This window comes from Sylvia atricapilla, chromosome 11, assembly GCF_009819655.1.
Source record: "Sylvia atricapilla isolate bSylAtr1 chromosome 11, bSylAtr1.pri, whole genome shotgun sequence".
NCBI lineage: Eukaryota > Metazoa > Chordata > Aves > Passeriformes > Sylviidae > Sylvia > Sylvia atricapilla.
In genome coordinates, this window is record NC_089150.1 from 14690270 (window position 1) to 14711202 (window position 20933).

General features: G+C 61.1%; 1 protein-coding gene across 2 annotated transcripts; it reads left to right on the plus strand.

Moving 5' to 3' along the window:
* The first annotated feature begins 6196 nt into the window (after nucleotides 1-6196).
* SLC38A3 (solute carrier family 38 member 3) lies at nucleotides 6197-20495 on the plus strand. 2 transcript variants are annotated; one of them, XM_066326778.1, is made up of 16 exons: nucleotides 6197-6334; nucleotides 13543-13694; nucleotides 13844-13928; nucleotides 14022-14137; nucleotides 14582-14655; nucleotides 14735-14827; nucleotides 14920-15001; nucleotides 15610-15692; nucleotides 15849-15907; nucleotides 16360-16533; nucleotides 16667-16746; nucleotides 17340-17440; nucleotides 17536-17660; nucleotides 18079-18223; nucleotides 18690-18793; nucleotides 18900-20495. In XM_066326778.1, the coding sequence occupies exons 2-16, from the start codon at nucleotides 13585-13587 to the stop codon at nucleotides 19002-19004; spliced, it is 1536 nt and encodes a 511-aa protein (XP_066182875.1). In that variant the 5' UTR covers nucleotides 6197-6334; nucleotides 13543-13584; the 3' UTR covers nucleotides 19005-20495. The 2 variants fall into 2 exon arrangements, with proteins under 2 accessions (XP_066182875.1, XP_066182876.1); XM_066326779.1 differs by having other exon boundaries at nucleotides 6263-6330.
* The last annotated feature ends 438 nt before the right edge of the window (nucleotides 20496-20933 follow it).

Genomic DNA, 20933 nt, shown 5'->3' on the forward strand with positions numbered 1-20933 from the left:
GGGCAGGGGGCGGGCAGTGGGCGGGAGGCGGGCCGGGCGCGGCAGTGCCGCCAGCCGCCGCCAGAGGGCGGTCGGACACCGGCGCGGGCCGTGCCGCTCCGCCCCCCGCGCTCGGTGCCCGCGGCGCTCCCCGGTGCTCCGGGCAGGGGCATCGCCAGCCCACACAGTCACGGGATGGCCGTGTCCCGCGTGGGTGGTGTGGGGTCACCAGAGCCATGCCCGCCCCTCCAGCCGGTGGGAACCGGGAGCGGCTGGCCGGCGGCTGGGGGATGGCGGAGGCCGGTGCTGCCGTGGCACTGCGCTGACCTTGCCGGCGGCAGAGCGGGAGCGGGCAGCGCTCGAGGCGAAACCGGCGGAGCTGGAGCAGCCGCCCGTGGCCTGGCCCCCACGGCCTGACCTTCCCAGGGACAGCTGCAGTGCCGGGAGGGCAGCTGAGGGCCTGTATCCCCGTGCCCACCCTGGTATGGTGCCACCGCTGTGTCACCGTTGTCTCACCCGTGTGCCACGGTGGCCGCTCCTGCCGGTGATAGCAATCCCCATACCCATCCCAGCCCTCGTCTGTGCTTCTTGCAGCCGACCGAGCCCACTGCTGTGGCGGGTGGGTCCTGCTGCTAGCAGTCAGGGTAGGGGTGCCAGGAGTGCCACGGAGCGAGTGGTAGGACTTTGGGTGGTGTGGGATGTGCCGTGGGGGAACGGGACCAGAGCTGGCCTCTGGTATCCCCCTGGTATCTGGTGGGAGTGGGTGGCTCTCCAACAGGAGAGCTCTGGGAAGGGTACCGGGGGCATTTCTGTGAAGCACCATGCTCTACTGGTGGGAAAAGATTTCAGGGAATTGGGCTGTGGAGAAAACATGTGAGGTGGCTAGGCAAGGCCATGGCACGTGACTTGGGCTTGTGCTGGCCTCCTGCCACCAACCAGCTGGCCCCAGCCAGCCTGCAGCCCCATGGACAGGCCCAGCCCCATGGCAAACAGGGCTGAATTGGGCGAGCTGACCCTTGGACTGGGCAAGGAGGGACAGCCCCACAGCCAGGGCCAGTGGTCTCAGTGCAACCCTGGCTGTGCCTCACTTCTCCCATCGCGGGCAGCCCCTCTGCCAGCACGCTGGGTGCTTGTCCTGGTTTCTGTTTCCTCCTCCCGGCTCAGCCCCTGCAGCCCCTGGGCTCACTCCCGGCTGTGGGGCAGGTGGGTCAGTACCGTCAGCCCCCTGGCAGCACCAGGCAGAGTGGTGCTGCCAGCTCTGCTGTGTGGGAGAGGTCCCAGGCACAGGAGCACCGGGGGTGCCGGGGGCTGGCCGCATGCCGGCAGTGGCAGGAGCCGGCTGGGGCTGTTTTCCTCTCTGTTTGCTCGGCCCTGGGGACGGCCAGCGATGCGGATCAAGGCCGGCGTCCTTCAGGCAGCCAATTGTTGTCCAGCTCAGAGGGGAGGGAGAGGGGTAGGTGCCCCAGGGCTTTCCCAACCCTGGAGAGAGCCACTATGACAGCACTGCCCAGCCTGAAACAGCACCAGGTTTAGTCCACCCGAACACAAGGCTGGGTGGTGCTAGCAGGAGCCCAGGGGTGCCTGCCAAGACCCAGCACCTGGTGCTCCCCAGCTGCTCCTGGTTGGGGCAGGCACCCCGCATCCCGCCACTGCGGCTGCTCAGGAGCCCCGGTGCTGCAGGACACTGCAGCCTCAGTCCTGAGTACTAGCACGTCCTTTTGTGCTTCTCTCGCTGAATCCTTTTCCCTGATGGGCCATGAAAGGGCCTTTATCCACTCTCCTTCTCATGGCTGGATCACGCCCGACAGGAGCCTGTGGTGAACCCTCTAGCCCTGGGACTGAGAGTCACCCTAGCCAGTGAGGGGGCTCAGGACAGCCCTACGGGTGCCTCTGTAGGGAGCCAGAGCAGACTGTCCTTTCACTGGGACTGCAGGGACCATACCTGCTCCTTGGTCCACTCTGGACTGACCACAGCACCCTGGGGAGAGGAGGGACATGGCTGTGGCCACATCTCCATTTTTGGCCCAGATATAAATAACTCTAAACAAGGATGCTACAGTTGTCTGGGCTGAAAGGTGTCCCTGGTCCTCCCCTGCTTCCCTGTCCCCAGGTCCCCAGCCATCTGTCACCCTGCTGCCCAGGCCCTGGGCAGAATGCCTGGCATCCCCTGGGGGCCTCCCAGCCAGCTCCACTCCCTGACAGCTTGCAGGAAGCTTGGAGATGAACAGGAGAGCCCCTCCCCAGGGACTGGAGACCCCCCAACAGTGCCTCACATTTCCTTCCACTGCCCCATGCTGCACTGCTGGCATCACCTTGTGCCTCCTCAGAGGTTCTGGCAGATCCCTGAGCTCCCTCCCTGTCCTCAGGAAGCCTGGGAGGGGCTGCAGTGTAGGATGTTGACCTCCCTGTGGTAAGGAGGCTTGGGGAGCTGATGGAAGGCAGCTCGCAGCCCAGAGAGTCAGGCCCTGTGCACATGAGAGTGTTCCCCTGTGAGCAGGGGTCCCCCTGCAGAGTGGAGCTGCATCACCATCCTGAGGGATAATTGCCAGATCATCCCTCCAGCAGTTAATGGCCACATCTCTTTGCCCATTCGAGAAAAAACTGCTGGCCCCATGTCTGGATTTCCAGTGGGATGTGGGGAGCAACAGAGCCCAGCAACTGAGGACACTGGGGAAACAAGCCAAGACTCAGGGGAGCTGGGCACTGGGTGCTGGATGTTTGAGAACCATCATGACTGCTTGGGTTTGTTTGGCTTGAAAGGCATTTGAGTTGCATTTAAAGGCATTAAAGTCCTTGCTTAATTACCTTAACGGCATTTAAGCCTTTTCTGCAGGATGGTCAGCCCACAGAGACAAAGCCCCTGTCCCTGGTGGGGCTGTAGGTGCTGTGAGGATGGTGGGCACATGGCTGTCCTGCGTGGGTGGCAGAGATGAGCAGGCTGCCAGCAGGTGCCAGCACCTCTGGAGGGAAATGAAGGGACAGTCTCCCTGTGCCAACAGGAACAGTTTATTCCCACATCTTGTGGCTCAGGCATCCTTCTGTCCTCAAGTGCTCCCAAGCAGCCATAGTGTTTGACAGGTTGGAGCTGGGGGAGCCTGTGTGAGTCCCTCCAAACCCCTCAGTGTGCAGGGAGAAGCATCGGGGTTACCCTGGGGCTTGTCCGCCAGTCCTTGGTTCCCAGATTGTGTCTTGGCAGGGAGGTGATTGAGCACAGAGATAACTCACCCTTCAGGTCTGCTGAGCAGTGCTTGCTTCTGGCTTCTGTAAAGTTAATTGGTTTTCGAGGTTCCAGGAACAAACGAAGGAGAAAAACCCACTGCTCCGATGTGCGGGATCATTGAATGCTCTCTGGTGAGTTATAATTGCAAATCATGTTTTGAAATCACATTAACCAATTAGCCCGTGTTGTTGTTGTGCCCTGCCACATGACAGCATGTGCCGCGAGGGAGGCGGCGGTCAAGGGGGCGGAGAAGGGGGCCACCAGCTGCTCCCAACCACCTCTGTGTCCAGACACAAGCTACCTGAGCCAGGGTGCTTCTGTGGAGAGAGGGCTGGGGGGAGGAAGGCCCCAGCCCTGGACACGGCCCCGGGCAGGTGTCACTCTGGAGTCCACCCTGCTGGCCACAGGCATCCCTCTCCTCTTACAATCAGCATTCTTTTTGTGCCTCACTTGCTTCATGGTTATGGGGGTCCAGAGGGCAGTGGGGGTCTTGGAGCACCTATATGTGCTGGCGCTGTGTCTGTGGGATCCTCGGTGGAGGAACTCACTGGAATGTTCCTGGAAAGGGCAATCTCCAGGAGACTCTTGCTTGAGAGGTCAGGGTAGTGGCAGGGGGAGCACTGCTTGGGCTGCAAATCTCACCATATCTCTGCCGTATCTTCCTGCCATCTGGCTCTGGGAACAGCAGGCAGTGGCAGTCAGCAGCAGGCAGCGGGCTCAGGGGCTGGGAGAGGTAAGCTGAGCGTGACAAGGAGAGCGTGTCCCTGGCCATACATGGCACCCACTGCTTCGTGCCTGGGTCCTGGGCTGGCCTTGTCTGTGCTGTGACATTTGAGGCCAAGGGGTTTTATGGGTTCATTTTAATCTTTGATTTCAAAGCACGGCTGAAGGGTAAGAAATAGGGCAGTTTTGGCTGGGGGAAATGGGGAGAAATCAAACCCTACGGAGGTGTGCTGAGGGCAAGGGCTCTGGCACAGCACTCGGCTCCCTGCCATTGGTGAGGCAGGATGCTGCTGGAGAGATGAGCCGTGCTGTGCCGTGCTCCCCTGAAGGCTCCTCACATACGGGAATCCAGCGTCAAACTTTCCAGCCAGCTGGAGAAAACCGCACGACTGCAATTTTGCAATCCACTGGAGCCCTGACACCACTGGAGCCATTGGTGAGACTGGCCGGAGCTGCAGTGGAGAAGCACTGTTCACCAGAGGGCTCAGGGGGTCGAGAGCAGGGTTTTAGCCCACCCCTCTCATGGCTCATCTCTAGGTTGCCAGCCCAGCTGCATGAGTGTGCAGCTACTGTGTGCCAACATGGGATGCTGGGACAGACCTTGGAGGTTTTGGGGACATATTCACTCTCTTTCCTCCACTCCTCACTGCTTTCATTTTCCACAAAGCTTCAGTTGGACATGGTGGAGCCCATGTCCTTTGCCCACCTGGAAAGTGGAAACACTGGAGAGGGGTGTCACATGATGGACAAGAGGGGGGACAGTAAAAAGTAGACATGGCTGCATTTGTGCCAGTTGCAGGGGAAGGGCATTTGGAGGCTGGGAAGGAGCAGACAGCCTCCAAGTCACTTCCCACAGGTCCTCCAGCATGTTACCCCACGGCAGTCGCTGCACCCTGTGCAATGGAACAACACTGCTTGTCCCTGTGCCCAGCACCTGTGCTGTGTTTGCTCACAGGGTGGAAGCTCTTGGCTGCCTTTTACAACCTGGAGAGTTGCGCTGCCACACGTCCCGGGACGTCTCTCCGCAGGTGCCACGTGGCTGCACTGGCTTCACCAGAGCAGGGAAAGGGTTAAGCTGATGGCTTGAGGCCAGCCATGCCCATCCTCTGGGTGCCTCTGGCTCCCCCATGACACTGCCAAACCTGGCTGCCTCCAGTCCCCCGGCGTGCCAGCCAGCGCTGGTTCAGCACTTACGCATGCTGCTGTTATTAGAAATTAGTTAATGGATGTATGTCTCCAGCCAAAGAAGAGTGGCAGTAACAGGAGCCGCGGGATTGCCGGGAGCGTGAGGGCAGAGCTGCCACTGAATATTTAACATCCCTCGATGTCCAGGCGAGAGGGTGCCTCTTCTCCCGATGGCGACGCTCACTGCTGACTGGCAAAGCTGTTTCCATCCCAGGCTGCCCGAGGCTTCACAAGGATTTATTAAAGATATGCATAACACAAATAAAACCTTCCAGCAGCATGCAGAGCCATTCTGCCAACGCACAGCAGCTGGGCAGGGTTTGCAGCTCAGCACAGGAGGTGGGTGGACTCCCAAGTGTGGACCCCCAGAATTTTCCTCTGAAATAAAAGCTGGGCAGGACAGAGGAGCAGGAAGTAGTTTAGGGGTGACAGACCTTGCAGAGGGGCAGGGAATCTTTGGGGACACATCTGGTGAATCACCAGAGCTCACGGCTCTCCCTAAAGCCTGCAGGATGCACTTGGGAGAAATTTCCTCTTTGGGGAACTTTTATGGGGATCTGTATTTCCTGAAAATAGACATCTTTCAGCTCAAGTGGGGAGGTTTGATGGAGACTGGAGAAGGGGGCTGGCTTGTCCCAGTTGCTCTGGGTCTTGTTGAGATGATTGCATATGGATTGTTTAGTCCCAGTGTGCTGAGATGCTGTGAGGGCAGTGGGCACCATGAGCGGGGCAACCAGGTGGTTGGAAGCAGCCACTCAGCTGCTGTAGGTAGGAACGCCGGGTGGGGTGTCAATACCTGGCAGGATACAGATGCCCAGTATCGTGGTCATGCCTAGAGAGGCACAGACACCCGGTGCGGTCGCCCCATGTGAAGTGCATTGGGATCGCTTGGTGATGTACCTACTCCAGGCAGGGCAGCGCTGCCGGGACACTGATGCCCGGTGGGCATCTGATGCCCGGTGGGCGGCTGTGTCCCGCCGGGGCGGGGCGGGGCGGGGCGGGGTCGGTCCATGCAGGGCGGTCGCTCCACCCGCTTCCCAGCGCCCCTCCTGTGCCCCGGCAGAGAGGAGATTGGGAGCCTTGGAGCTGGGGGCGGGCTCGGGTCCGGTTTAATCTCCGGCTCCGCCGGGATTACGGTAGCAGGATAGTCTCTAATCCGCGGCACCGGCCACCGGGGGCTGCTTGCCCCAGCCCGCAGTAGAAGCACCGCGGAGAGAGGGCAGGTAGGTCTCTCCGATCTCCCCTCCTTCTCGCACTCCCAGGGTCGCTGCCTTCTCCTCCGTGGAGCTCCATGGTTGGAGGCCGTAGTGCCGGGCGCTCCGACCCCTCATCTCCACGAATTCTCCTCCGCACCCTTTCCAACACATCTTTCGCCGGCTCCGCTTTTCTCTCACGGCCCCGCTCTCTCCTCCTCCTCCCGGCGCCGGGCACCATCGGGAAAAATCCGGGGCTCGGCAGCTCTGGCAGGTGGCAGCGCCCCGGGGCTGTTTGCTTTGCTGTACTCCTGCCACTTCGCAGCGGCTGGCACCTTCCCACGGGTGGGTGACAGATCCCGCGAGTGCAGTGGGAGGCAGAACCCTGCCGTACCGCCTGGGTACCCCAGCGCCCTGACACTGCCCCTTCCTGGCTCGCGATGCTGGGGGCTTTGGCGTGCATCATTCCGTTGATACTCATAGTGACACTAACCCCCCAAGTCCCTTTACTTTCCCTTTTTTCTGCTTTAATTTTTAATCGCCTGTGGGAATGACATATGTTTCTGAAGGCTGGAAGCGGCTGTGGCTAGGATCGGGTGTCGGTGTCGGGGTGCCGGAGCAGGGAGAGTGATGCCGGCCGTCATGGGCACTGGGGCTGGCCGGGACCTGCGTGCGGTGATTCCATAGGCTGTGGTATTTATAGAGCCTGGCTGCCTGGGACAGCAGCGTGGAGAGCCAGGCAGCACATTGCGTTCCTGTCGGCCACGCGTGTCCCATGCCAGCCGGCATGGTGGCCCTCTCTGCCCTGTCAGCTGTGAAAGTCCCGCTGGAGAGAAATCTTCCCCAAGGGAAACTGAACCACAGCAGGTGGTTGCTGGACTTAGGGTCCACAAGCTGAGCTGGCGCTGTGGTGACATGGGTGAGACCGGGGACCTGGCAAGTCCCCAACAGGTGGGATGGCAGGGAAGCAGAGCCCTGGCTGGCTAAAGAGGGCATGGCTGTGCTGAGCTGACGCGGAGGAGATGGGGAATTTTCCACTGGTGTTTGGACCAGGCCCAAGATGAGGTGTTAGACCTGCCTGGTCCCTCTGGCTTCAAGGGGGTACCCCAAAGAAAGCCGTCTGTGCCTCGCAACACTGCCCTGTCTCCCAGAATAGAGTGCCTGTGTGCCCTGGCTCTGGTGGCCAGGGCTGCTAAGGGGCAGTGGGACACTCCATTCCACTTGGGGGTGGCATGGGACTGCTGGCACTGCGGGGGACCCTGGCTGAGGCGCAGAGGGCCCCACAGCACCCGGCCGTGCTGCAGCTGTAATCACACGCCGGGGCTGCGGCCACGGCAAACAAACAAGCACCGGCAGAGCCTATTTTCCTTGGCGCGTGGGGATGGGGGAAGGAGTGGAATCCCACGGGCTCCTTTGGAAGTGCAACCCTTGAGAAAACAGAGGCGGGTCGGGGACAGGACGGACCCCCATGCCCCCGGCTCTCCTCGCCACGTGAGTCTCTGCCGCCACATGCCTCCTCAGCCGCTGACGCACGTCTGGGACTGGCTGGGTCGCCCATGCCAGCGGGGCATGGCCAGCTGTCCCTGTGGAGCAAATGGCAGGCTGGTCCAATGGTGAGAGTGGCATGGCCAGGCACGGTGGTGGTGCCATAGGCTTGGAACGAATCATGGCTCCTGATTGGTACAGGGGGCTGTGGCTGAGGCCAGGCCCTCCTGATGTCCCCAGCATTGCCAGCAGCACATGGTGCGTTGGAGTTTTCGCTATTGACCCCTCTGTGTCATCTCGCTAAGGCCAGTTGTGTTTTGGGGAGTGTGAACTTCTGGAAAGCATCTTGCTTTCAAGGCAAAACAAAACTCCAGAGGTGTGGTAGAAAACCTGACATGTCCTTCTCCAGGCGCTGTCTGTCCATCAGTCTTTGCAGTGCCACTACCTGTGCCACCATCTTCCCTGGGTGGCCCTACATTCCCAAAGGGCCATGTTTGAAGTTTAAAGCAAAACCCATCATAACAGCCTAGTGCTGCCTGAGATGCTTTGGGCTCAAGCTGGTGTCTCACCCAGCCTCTCCAAGAACCACACTGAGTGCCATTGGCCTCATGCTGTGCCCACCCTGTCCCCATCCCCAAGCTGCCAGCTGCAACTGCCACCTGAACTTGTACCACATGGACTCAAGCTGGCAGGTGGCAGCAACAGCGTGGGCTGTCCCAGTGCTGGCCATGACTCCCCTCACCTGGTCTCAGCTTCCTCACTGCTCTTCACAGCTTGCTTCGGTACTGGTACTTGGATGTTAGAGGATGTGGCAGGATGGTGATGGCTGATACCTGCAGCGTGGCCCCATGCAAGATTGTGTGCCTGGCAGGTGATGCTGTGGCTGAGCTGCACCATGGATCTGGCACTGGAAAACCCAGTGGCCCCAGCGTAATGTTTGGCTCCATCACTCTCTTCCCTAAACTGGCTTTCCCCTCCCTGGTGTGTCCCAGACGCTAGTGTGTCCATTGCTGCAGGACAGTGGCCAGACCAGCTCAGGCGTTGATGTGTTCTGCATGTAGGCACATTCTCAGGCTCAGGCAGAGCTGTCCCCTGGGACACCCTGGGACATGGGTGCCACTTGTGCTCTTAGAGGTAAGACCCTGGATGGACACTGTTGTCCACACAGTGCAACAGAGATGGCCAGGAGTGCCCAGGCAGGTGTTGGTGCTGCCAGAGCCCTGCTAGCCAGGACAGCAGCTTCCAGAGCCATTTTTTCCTATTTGCTACAGCCAATCCTGCCCTGGCTGGAGCACCAGGGGAATTGCCTGACCCAAACCTGAGCCATGGTGTAGTATTTGGGGCTGAAAGAGGTGAGGTGAGCCCAGGAGCAGTGCCTACTTTAACCAGCTTGTGCTAAGGCTGTGAATAGGGCTGGCTGGCATGACCAGCTGGTGGGGCTGTCATCTCCAGAGGATCTCAGGAGAATCTCCCACAGATATAATTGGATAATGTCTATAGCAGGCCTACCCAGAGAGGTTCTCCAGCCATGCACCAGGAAGGTTGCCTCCAGCTGTCCTTTTCCACAGCTGCTGGGGTTCCCATACCCATGCAGATGCCTCCCAGAACCTTCATGCCAAAGGTGAGGCACATGGATATCCCCTGAATGGCCGGATTTGCCCCTTTGGGTGCTCACTTCTTCTGGAGGAGGTGGCACCCTGACACTGCCTTTGCTTAGCTGGGAGGTGAGGGGTGGAACACCACCGGTTAAAACCAGGTTTGGGTTGCCAATGTTAGGAAGGAAGGCCGAGGGGAAAGCTATGGCTGTGTGTTCTTCAGGGCAAGGGCAGACCCTACTCCCAGGGCAGCTGTGGACGGGAGTTCTTTGTGAGGGCAAAAAGAGAGGGATTTCTTTGCTGTGTGCCCTGCTGGGGTCAATTTCCCTGGAGAGGGGCTGCCCAGGGACCACCCAGGTTTGGGTTGTTGCCCAGCTGTGCCTGTGTGCCCACAGCAGTGCTGGGGGCTGATGGCAGTGGGGGGAACATGACTGGCATCCCTGCCCACTTGCCCGTGCTGCCCATCTCTCTGGCAGGGCTTGGTCATCAGCACAGCCTCAGGGAATATGAGCCCTGTGTGCCCAGCTCTGCTGAAACCCGAACAGCCACCTGGGCACGGGCGGGGGGGTGCCGTTCCCCCGGCACACACCGGCGGCAGCGGGATACCTGGCTGCCAGCACGCAGGCCGGCAGCTGCGGCAGGCTTGGCGCTAAAGCCGGATTACCACCCGGAATAGTCCCACGGCCCCAGCTGGGCCGGATTATCGAGGATTCATCTGCAAGGGAGAGGAGATGAGGAGGGAGTCTCTGCCCTGTGGGGGTCCCCGGCCCGAGGGAGCACTCACCTACTGCCAGGGAGAGCTGCGCCTTCGCTCCCCGCAGGTGTGGGCACTGGGTGCTCACGGATGGGTGCCGTGGGCTGTGGACACGGTGGGCCACGGCCCCCCGGGCTGGCGCTGCCTGGCACAGGCATGGCTGGCACCAGCCATGTCCCCACGTGTGCCACACTCCACCAGCACCGCGTGCACCGCTGGGGACTGTGCTGGGCCGGGGCTTGACCGAGGGAACAGGGACAGCACGGGGGCCAGGCTTGCCCGGGTTAATACACGTCCCCCTGGCTACATTGCCAGATGCAATGGATATCCCACCCAACGTACCTGCTGGCATTGCCGACAGAGCTTCCCTGCCCAGCCCCCCACACCTGCCTGTCCCTCGCTCCCGCTGGGATTTTCCAACTTTTAAATGAAGTCTGCGTGGAGGCGAGATGTGAGGCAGAGAGAGCGGTGCAGTCCCTTTCAGAACTGAAACCCTCACCGTGGTGTCCTGGTCCCCGAGGAAGGCTGGCGGGGACCGCGGTGAGCCCGGGACTGCCCGTCCGCCAGCCCCCAGCAGGGCAGGGATTTGGGAGCCCTGCCGCCCCACACACGTGTCCTCACCCCACCCGGCGTCTGTGCTGGCCGGGACGCAGTGTGCGAGACCAAACGTAGCCTCCCCTGAAGCGCAGACGTGGCCGGCGGGACGGTACGTGCCGTCCCACGCATCCGGCTCCGTGTTCCATCTGCAGGGGCTGCGGCACGGCACCAGGGCCCAGCTCAGGCTCTGTGGCCACACCGTAGCGTTGGTGGGGTGTCACCAAGCGCTGGGACAGCCGGAGCAGCCTGGGGGAGGTCTGGCCGCACGGGGCTGTCGCTGTCCTTGTGTCCCGGAGCGCAGCAGGCAGCGGAGCGCATGCTGGGAAATCGATGCCGCTTGCTCAGCGCCCCCAGGAAAGTGGCCCTGGGTGCCACAGCGGGGGGGCTCCGTGCCCACACTTGTAGGTGGCCAGGTCCATGCCATCAGGCTGGGCGAGCAGGCGTTGGAGCTGGTGGTCAGGAGTGGGATGATGCCAGGCAGCATGTGGGCTACCCGACATGGCAGTGAAGATGACACTATCCCATCTGCATGGTGGCATCTTGAGGGAAGAGATCCCTGAGAAGATGCTCCTTGCCCAGAGCAGAGGGTTCCCAGCTAAGGTGGGCACACAGTGAGGCGGTGAACCCACCAACCCCAGCCTGGAGGGGAACCAAGCCACCCCTTCGGGGCCACCCATCACTCCGTATTTGTTGTTCTGCCTTATCGCAAGGCAAACAGCAGCGGGCAGGGCTCGCACTGCCCGATCGAATCATCTCATGCTCCCTCCTCTTTCATCTCTCCCCTTGCCCTGGCCGTTGCCGCCAGGAGACCCTGGCCGAGGGGCAAAGGCCAGGGCCAGCTGGGGAAGTGGCAGTGAGCAGTGCTGGGCCTGTGCCAGGGCTGTGCCAAGGCTGTGCCAGGGCTGCCCAGCAGGAGGAAGCGTCTGGGTGGCAGCACGAAGCCCGGTGCATGCTGAATGAGTTCGGCTGTGCCGCTTGCTATTCTGAGAGACGCTTGGGGGAAGAAGTTGGTATTTCCTGAGCTGCCCAGAGAGGTGTAATTATAACCTGGGAGAAGAAAGGGGCTGCAGACAAGAGTGCCCAGCCTTCCTGGCGCCCGTGGGGGAGCGGGCAGGGGAGTGGGCAGCTCCTGCCTGCCACCAGCTGGATGCGGTGAAGCCCTGCCTGCCGGCAGCCCTGTGGCACTGGGGGGCTTAGGGGGGTGATGGAACATCACAGATCTGGTGCCCCCCTCAGTCCCATACTGGGTGAGTGCTGGATTCAGTGATGCCTGCCCATGGCGGTGGGAAGGCGCAGAGTTAACGGTGGCTTTTGGACGTGCTGGCAGCCTTGTTCATGCCTGGATCTATCCCAAGTGGAGGCCTAGTGGAGGGGATAAATCATCACCCAGAGCCCGCCCTGCGCTTCCCTCTCGTCCCCCGCATGGCTGAACCTTCTCATTCTGGTCCCTGCTGGCCTGTGTCCTGCCTCAGTTTCCCCACCTGGCTGTGTGCTGCAGGCACAGTGGTTCAAATACATGCCCACCACCCTGGGCCCACCTTAGAGGCCCACTGTCAGGCCCCCCTGCCAGTGCCAGCAGGCAGTGTGTGGCCTGGGATGACCCTGCAGGTAATCTTTGTGGTCTGGATGGGCAGGGAGAAGCGGGGCAGCAGCTCAGGAGACCGGAGGTGCTGGCACCCACACCCTGCCGTGTCATCCTTTCCTTGCGTGCCAGGAGGACTGCTGGACCCGACTGTACTGTGGGAAGGCTCCTCAGATTTCTGGGGACACCAGTCCCCTGGGAGCATAAAGATGGACATGTCTCCTGCTCACCTCATGGAGACCCCAGGCAGCAGGGTGGTGGGGCAGCAGCATCCTCCCGGGATGGGGGACCACCCTGCATCCCAGCCAGGCCTAACCTCCAGCCGGGTGGCACCGGCCCTTGGCTGGACATAGCCCCAGTGTGGAGCCCCCTGGCCAGCTGGACAAGACCCCAGCCCCTCGGGGCGGTGGGGGGTGGCGGGACCCTGCCCCGGCTGCCAGCCTGCCCCAGAAAGCCACCCTGTGCCGTTTCCCAGCGGGGCGGGGAGGGCCGGGGCTCGCACAGAGGCGGCTTTGTGCGGCGTGCCAAGGCGTCCCGCGCTCGGCAGCCCGGCCGCCTTCCCCTGCCAAGGAGCTGTCTCCCGGCCCCACGCTCTTTCCTGCTCCGTTTGTCCAGCCCTGACGTGCCCCCGAGCCCCCCGTCTTGGCACCCCGGTAGCGGCGGGACGTGGGTGAGCCCTTTGCGCCGGGGAGCACCACGGGCTTTACATAACGGTGGCTAGGGGGTCCCCGAGTTCCCTGCCCCGTCCTCAGCCGCCCTCCCAAACATCCCCCCTCGCCTGCTGGCACCGGTCTCCAGGAGGGGAAACTGAGTCATGGAGCTGAGAGCTGCGGGCAGGGCAGTGGAGGTGGGCAGGCGGTGTGGACTGGGGACTCTGGGGCTGGGCAGTGCTGTGCTGTGCTGCACTGTGAGCAAGGGAATGGAATGGGCTGTGGGATGTCTGGCTGGGTGAGGGGACAATCCCACATTGGGACTCTGGTGAGGTACTGGAGCTGGGGCTGAGTTCCATGGGACATTGTGTGCTGAGCGGGCAAAAGGGAGAAGCACAGCCACGGTGATGCCTGGCTCGGTGATCCTCTCATCCCCGAATGCCTGTCCCTGCTGTGCCACCAGCGCTGGTGCTGAGCCCAGCTCCAGTGTCCCTGGGGGAGGCAGGACTTGTGAGACTCCAGGCCAGCCCCTCCAGTGCTCCTGCCCAGAGCTAGACCTCTGTTGCCTCCCTCTTGCAGAGCCTGAGTAGAGCCCATAGCAAGCCCAGCTGTCTCCTAGCCATGGATACCACGGACGTGCCCCTCCAGGCCGAGATGGTGGAGCTGGTCCCCAACGGGAAGCACACAGCCGCACTCACCGCGTCCACTGTCCCCTCACTGGCGGGTGACAGGTAGGGGCCTCAGGGCAAGCGGTGGTGTCAGGGACGTGGGGGATCCTCCGAGCTGCTCCCTGCCCTTGAGATACCAGCCAGTATCTCATCAACCAGTGCTGATGGCCCTTGTCTCTGCTTTGGCTTCACTCCTCTCCCTCTGTGGACAGATTTGAGGAGAACCAGACTGGCGTGGCGGAGATGGAGGAGTTCCTGCCCCACGGTGCCGAGAAGAAGCAGACACATTTCACTGATGTGAGTAGCAGCATGGGCACAGTGGTGGGGGTGGGATGGGGCAAGCTCCCAGTATGACTGGTGCATCCCCTCCCTCTTGTGTCCTGTGAACAGTTTGAAGGGAAGACGTCTTTCGGGATGTCCGTCTTCAATCTAAGCAATGCCATCATGGGCAGTGGCATCCTGGGGCTGGCATATGCCATGGCCAACACCGGCATCATCCTCTTCCTGTGAGTGCCATGGGGGCATGAGGGGGGCGGTGTCCAGGTGTGGGGGGCTCCTCCAAGGAGATCGGTGGGTGCGGCAAGAAAGAAGTCTCTTGGGGTGATGCAGGGACCAGCTCCTGCTGACTGAGCCATGCCCATTGCTGGCATAAATCTGCCTGCTCTGCTGAGTGCTGTGCCCCACTTTGGGGAGGGAGGAGGAGGGTGAAGTTTTGCCTTCCTTACTACAAAGTCAGATTTCCAAAAGTGGCTTGAAGGATATGAGCGGTGCCTTCTTTTGGAGATGTGGACTGAATCTGCCCCATGAACACTCAACAGGTGCTGAGGCAAGGGGAGGTATCCTGCCAGGACAGCTGCCCACAGGCAGAGCACATCTGCATGGGGTTTGCCCCACAGCCGTGTCTGAGCCCTTTGCTGTGACCCACTGGTAACTGTGCTCTCCTCCTGCAGCTTCCTCCTCACAGCGGTGGCCCTGCTCTCCAGCTACTCCATCCACCTGCTGCTCAAGTCCTCGGGCATTGTGGGTGAGTGCCAAGTCCTCAGCAGGGCCGTGCCAGGGGGTCCCATCTTGACTCTCACCCACCACCACTCCCCATCCCACAGGCATCCGCGCCTATGAGCAGCTGGGCTACCGAGCCTTCGGCACGCCGGGGAAGCTGGCTGCAGCCATTGCCATCACGCTGCAGAACATCGGAGGTGAGGATGGCCTTGGGGGCCCCATCAGGGGCTGGGGACAAGGGGTGGAACCAGAGAACACCAGTGCAGCAAGACCTTGTTCTGCCCTGCAGCCATGTCCAGCTACCTGTACATCGTCAAATCTGAAGTGCCTCTGGTCATCCAGACCTTCCTGAACCTGGAGGAGAAGACCACGTGAGTGCCTCCTGCCCACGCTGCCTGCGTGCCTTCCCTGGGCAGGCGCCGGGGCTCTGGCTCCAGCTGTGCAGCCCATGGCAGGGATTTACTATCATTAAGCCACTACTATTTTTGATAACTGTCAGTGCTGAATAAGCCCCTGGGTGAGATTAAACCGAGCTGAACTTCCAATCCCTGCTCCTCACATCCCCTTGGGATCAGGCTTTCCTCCTTGAGCAGAACCTGGAGCTGCAGGGTCGGGGACTGGTTTGGTATAGGTCCCCCCACCCTATGTCCACATCCCCATTAGCAACTCTAGCCCTTGTGGGTGCACCACTGTGGGGGTAGGCAGAACCCTAAGCTCAAAGGCCCCCAAGGACGCTGGCCTCAGGAGTCCCCAAGGATGCTACCTCGGGGGTCCCCAGGGATGTTGCCTCGGGGGGTCCCCAGGGATGTTGCCTCGAGGGGTGCCCAGGGATGTTAGCAGAGCAGGAATGCCTGCCTCAGGAGACACCAGTGCCCCTGGGATTTGCAAGCTCAAGGGTTCCTAGGAAAGGCAGATTGCCCCCCCAGTGGCTGCCTGTGCCCCAGCAGGGCGGGGTGGTGAACAGGCCCTCTGCTTCCAGGGACTGGTACATGAATGGGAACTACCTGGTGATCCTGGTTTCTGTCACCATTATCCTGCCCCTGGCCCTCATGAAGCAGCTGGGTAAGTCAGGGAGATGCTACCCACGGCACTGGGGTCTGGCACCCTGGGTCTTCTGTGGGGTGATGGTGCCAGCCTGGATGTGCTGGGCAAGGAGGGGACACTTAGCCAGTGCAAGGGTCCCACCCGCACCCACCAGCCACTCTCCTCCCTCCCCAGGCTACCTTGGCTACGCCAGCGGCTTCTCCCTCAGCTGTATGGTCTTCTTCCTCATCTCGGTGAGCACCCACTGGCATATGCCGGTGCCTTGGGGTGCCCAACATCCCTCTTGCTGGGGTGTGAGGCTGGGCTGGTTGCTGTGGGGACAGCAGAGAGAGCAGGGACAGCGGGCGCTCCGGGCTGCAGAGACGCTGTGGCAGGGCTGTCAAGCTGCTGGGTTATTTTCGGCTGAAGAAACTGAACGTTGTGAAAAAGGAGAGGGGAAAGTGCCGGGGGGGTATCTGCACATGTGGCCCCTCCACGTGCTGCTTTCTCACTCTGTCCCGCTGCCCACATCCACAGGGACAGGTTGGGGGAGCAGCCTTGCCACAGGACAGCACTAGCAAAGGGTGTCCCTTGGAGGGGTCCCAGCAGGATCACTCTTCTGCTGGGCATGGTGCTGGTGTGGGCAACAAGTGCTGGCAGCTGGGGGCACCCAGAGCTGACGGGCCCCATATACCCCCCACCCCAGGTCATCTACAAGAAGTTCCAGATCCCCTGCCCACTGCCGGAGCAGGAGGGGAACATCACCGGTATCTTCAATGTCACAACTGTCAGCACTAGTGACTACCAGAATGGCTACACAGTCCTCCAGGCCCCTGAGCAGGACACTTGCACACCCAGCTTTTTCACCCTGAACTCACAGGTAATGACCTGGGATACACCCCTGAGGCTCTGGATGAGCCCCCACCCCATGCACCCCATGAAGATGGGTGGTCCTGGTGCCAGCAGCACCTGCCGCTGGGCCCCCAGCAGTCAGTCATCCTCCTCTTGCACAGACAGCATACACCATCCCCATCATGGCCTTCGCCTTCGTCTGCCACCCCGAGGTCCTGCCCATCTACACTGAGCTGAAGGAGTGAGTCCTGGGTGGGGGCATCCATGGGGAGGGGTGGGCTTCATCCAGTGCCCACCCAAAGGCAGTGCTGTCCATGTGTGGGACCTGCGCCGGGGCATCATGGGGAGGTGGGTGATTTGATCCTGGGTGGTTGAGCGGGTGGGTGGATGGTGGCTGATAGGACCTGAGATGGATGATACCAGTTTCAGAAGGTGGTTGATACAACCTGGGTTGAGTGGGCAGGTGGGTGGTAGGCAATATCACCCCTGGGAGATTGGTGATATAACCCAGGGTGGGTGCTATCACCCCTGGGAGGTGTGTGATGTGACTCAGAATGGGTGGAGGGGGGTGGTATGACCCCTGGGAGGTGGGTGCCATGATCCCGGGTGGTGGTGTGACCCCTGGGATGTGGGTGCTGTGACCCAGAGAGAGTGGGTGGCTGGTTGGTGGTAGGTGATTCAACACACCACCCTACTCAGGTAGGGGGACACAGCCCCTCTCCGCACATCCCCCACACACCCCAGAATGTTTTGGCATCACCCCTCCTCACTGGGCGGGTGCTTGTGGTGTCAGTGGGTGCTGCGGGGCTGTGCTGAGCCCACCGTGTCCTGCAGTCCCTCCAAGAAGAAGATGCAGTGCATCTCCAACATCTCCATCACGGTCATGTACCTCATGTACTTCTTGGCTGCCCTTTTTGGCTACCTCACGTTTTATGGTGAGCCCTCGGGGAGGGGGCTGGGGCTGGCACACCTGTGCCAGGGGGCTGATGGTGCTAGGGCTCACCTAGGGGCTCCTTGATGGTGTTCACAGACCGTGTGGAGTCAGAGCTGCTGCACACGTACAACAAGGTGGACCCCTTTGATGTGCTCATCCTGTGTGTGCGTGTGGCTGTGCTGACGGCTGTCACCCTCACTGTCCCCATCGTCCTCTTCCCGGTGAGTGGCCTCACAGGAATGCCAGGTAGCTTCAGCACCAGGCTTTGAGAAGGGAAGCTGAGGCAGGTAGCTTCAGTACCAGGCTTTGAGAAAGGAAGCTGAGGCAGGTAGCTTCAGTACCAGGCTTTGAGAAGGGAAGCTGAGGCAGTGATGAAAACAGGGATTGGGGAACAGGACATTCTGGGTGCCAGGAACAGGGATGGGGCAGAGGCAGGGCTACAGGGACAAGGCTGTGAAAGGTTGACATGCACCAGTGGGGCATCAGGGTCAGAACCTGGGAAGCGAAAGGGGTGATGGTGACCTGCAGGGCCATAGGGATAGGACTGGAGGAGGGGTGATGGGGACCCGCAGATTTGCAGTGACAGGGTATGCGTCCTGGCTCCGAGGATAGAGTGTGATACCCTGTCCCTGTTCCCAGGTGCGTCGGGCCATCCAGCAGATGCTGTTCCAAGGGAAAGACTTCAGCTGGATCCGCCACATCGCCATTGCTGTGATCCTGCTGACCTTCATCAACCTCCTCGTCATCTTTGCCCCCTCCATTCTCGGCATCTTTGGCTTGATTGGTGTGTGGCAGCGCCTTGCTCCTGTCCCTCCGTGATCACGGGGTGTTGCAGCAGCATGCCAGCCTCTGTCCTGACTTTTAAGCACAATGCTCAACTTTGACTGACCCTCCTGTGCCTCAGTTTCCCCTTCTCACCATGCCGGGACCAGGTGGTTGTGTGAATCCCCCATCCCATCCCTGTCCACAGTGCAGTGCCGGCACTTGCTCTTCCCCTGTGTGTTTCCCTTGATTGCCCCAGCCAGGCTCCCCCTGCTCAGCACTCAGCTCGGTGCCAGGGCCTGAGCTGCGGGAGGGGTGTGGAGACAGTGCCAGCACACCGCGTCCCTGGGTTCCTGGAAGGCTTTGCCAGGACTGCGGGGGGAGCAGGGAGGGGGTGGGGATGGACAGGACCTGTCCTGGCAGTGGGGCTGGCAGGGCTGAGCTGCAGGGTGGGAGGCCCCTGCCCACTCTGTCGCTGTCTGCTCCAGGTGCCACATCTGCTCCCTGCCTCATCTTCATCTTCCCTGCCATCTTCTACATCCGCATCATGCCCAAGGACAAGGAGCCGCTGCGCTCCACCCCCAAAATATTGGTAAGCATGGGCAGGGCTAGAAGGACGGGGATAGGTGTGGGGTTCTGAGGCTGGCTGGGAACCGTGTTGCCCTGGCCATCCCTGAGTCGCTTCCTTGTCCCCACAGGCTGCCTGCTTTGCCCTTCTCGGGGTGGTCTTCATGATCATGAGCTTGAGCTTCATCATCATCGACTGGGCCACAGGTGGGGGGAAGAGCGGCGGCAGCCACTAGTCACTACTGGGTGCCCACGCCAACCTCCCCCCCACCCACCCAGTGCCCCAGGGAGAGCTGACCCCGGGCTCAGCCCCCATGCTGCAGCCCCACCAGGATTCCCTGGGGACTTCCGCTGTTGCTGCCCATCACCTGTGGTGATGGTGAGAGGGCATGAGCCATGGCAGGCATGGAGACTCCTCAACCTGTGTCCGGGATGGGGCAGCGAGCCCGGGGCAGGTCCTGTGCCCCCCAGCCACTCCAGCGGGCACCCTCCCTCCTCTGCGCCTCAGTTTCCCCATCTGTAAAATGGGGAGAATAATACTGCCCTACCTCACCTGGAGCTGGCTGTCAGGTGGAGCTCTTATGCACCCCAAGAGCTGCCAGCAGCAGGCACTGCCAGAGGCGCAGGGCATTGCCTGCTGTGGGGACCGAGGACCGGGCACTTTCCTGGCCCCCCTAGATAGCATCAAGAGCCTGATGAACAGTGTCCGTGGGGGCTGGAATCCAGCGGGGCAGTCAGGCCTGTGACAGCACCTGTGCCCAAAGCCACCCGCCCTCTCCCCTGCCATCCCGCCATCCCCAAAGAGATGCCACCCACTGCCCCGGCATCATGGGGCACCTCGATCCCTGTGGGCAAGTGTGGTCCTCATGCTGTGGCTGGTGATACCCAGCCTGCTGCTCCTGAGCCTGCCAGGGGAACTGTTGGCTCCTGGTGCCTGCGGATAGGACCCTGCTGATCCCTAGGCTATGTATGGGGACCAGCTGCATTGCTCTGGGGAGGTGGCATGCACGCCACGGGCTTTGCATCCACTGACATCCTGCCCATGCTGTGGCTTGGCTGCTGGGGGCCTGGTGCACCTGAGGGGCATGAAGGGGATTTCAGGAGGGCTGGGGGCAGCACTCACTGGGGGCAAGCTCAGGGCTCTGGAAGCACCCCTTGTCTGCATGCCCAGATGCCAGGGTGATGGGCACCCCAGCAACCTAAGCTGTCCCTGCTCACCTTGCACCCTAGGCCAGCACTCAGACCCCCACAGCCCTCACCCATCCATCCACCCCATCCATCTATCCATCCACGCCGCTGGGATGCCCCAAACCATGCCAAAACCCAGAGAGCAGCTCTCCCACCCCCTGCCTCCCCTCCCAGTATGGAGGGCAGCCTGGCAGGGTGGGCAGCACAGGGTTGGGGAGTCTGTCCTGCGGCAAAGTACATAAGAGATGTATTTTTTTATGAGGTGGTGGAGGCTGGGATGCTTTTTATAAATACTGTACATAAGAGTAGATCTTTTTTAACGTGTTGTGTTGCTCTGGGTAGCTCTGTATAATGTACATATCATATGGGGGGCCACCGCTGTGGACCCTCCCCGTCGCCCCAGGTCTGGTGGCTGCAGCGTGTTCCTGTCACCAGCCTGGCTGCCCCAGGGCCACCCTTGACACTTGTAAATTATTGGAGGTGGGGGGTGACACTGGTGGTGGCGGCAGGCCAGAGGTGAGAATAAAAATGTGAATGTGCCCAGGTCTCGGGCATTACTGGGGTGGGCGAAGTGTTGCCATGCAGGCTGGCACCTGGCACACAGCATCCTGAGGCAGCACAGACAGACAGATATGTGCCACATGGGTGCACAGACGTGTGTGAGGACAGCAGGGATATACAGACACAGATGTTAATGCACAGGAATGAACAGCAGGACAGACAGCATGGACACACAGCAGGACAGCACAGATACATGGACATGGATGAGCAGCGACTCCCATGGGAGCAGGGCCCCTGTGGGAGTTAGACCCTGGGGAAAGAGGACCCCGAGGGAGTAGGATCCCTGCGGAGCAGGACACCTGTGACAGCAGGATCCCCAGGACAATGGGATACGTGGGAGCAAGGCCCTGGGCAGTGAGACTTCTGAGGAGTGGGATATGTGAGTGCAGGAACCCCAGTAAGAGCCATGGCAGTAG

Excerpts from the sequence above, each read along its gene's own strand:
- SLC38A3 (XM_066326778.1), top strand. The coding sequence starts at position 13,585 with ATGGATACCACGGACGTGCCCCTCCAGGCCGAGATGGTGGAGCTGGTC. Across the intron at positions 15,002-15,609 it reads AACCTGGAGGAGAAGACCAC|GGACTGGTACATGAATGGGA; the intron begins GTGAGTGCCTCC and ends CTCTGCTTCCAG. Across the intron at positions 16,534-16,666 it reads TTTTCACCCTGAACTCACAG|ACAGCATACACCATCCCCAT; the intron begins GTAATGACCTGG and ends CCTCTTGCACAG.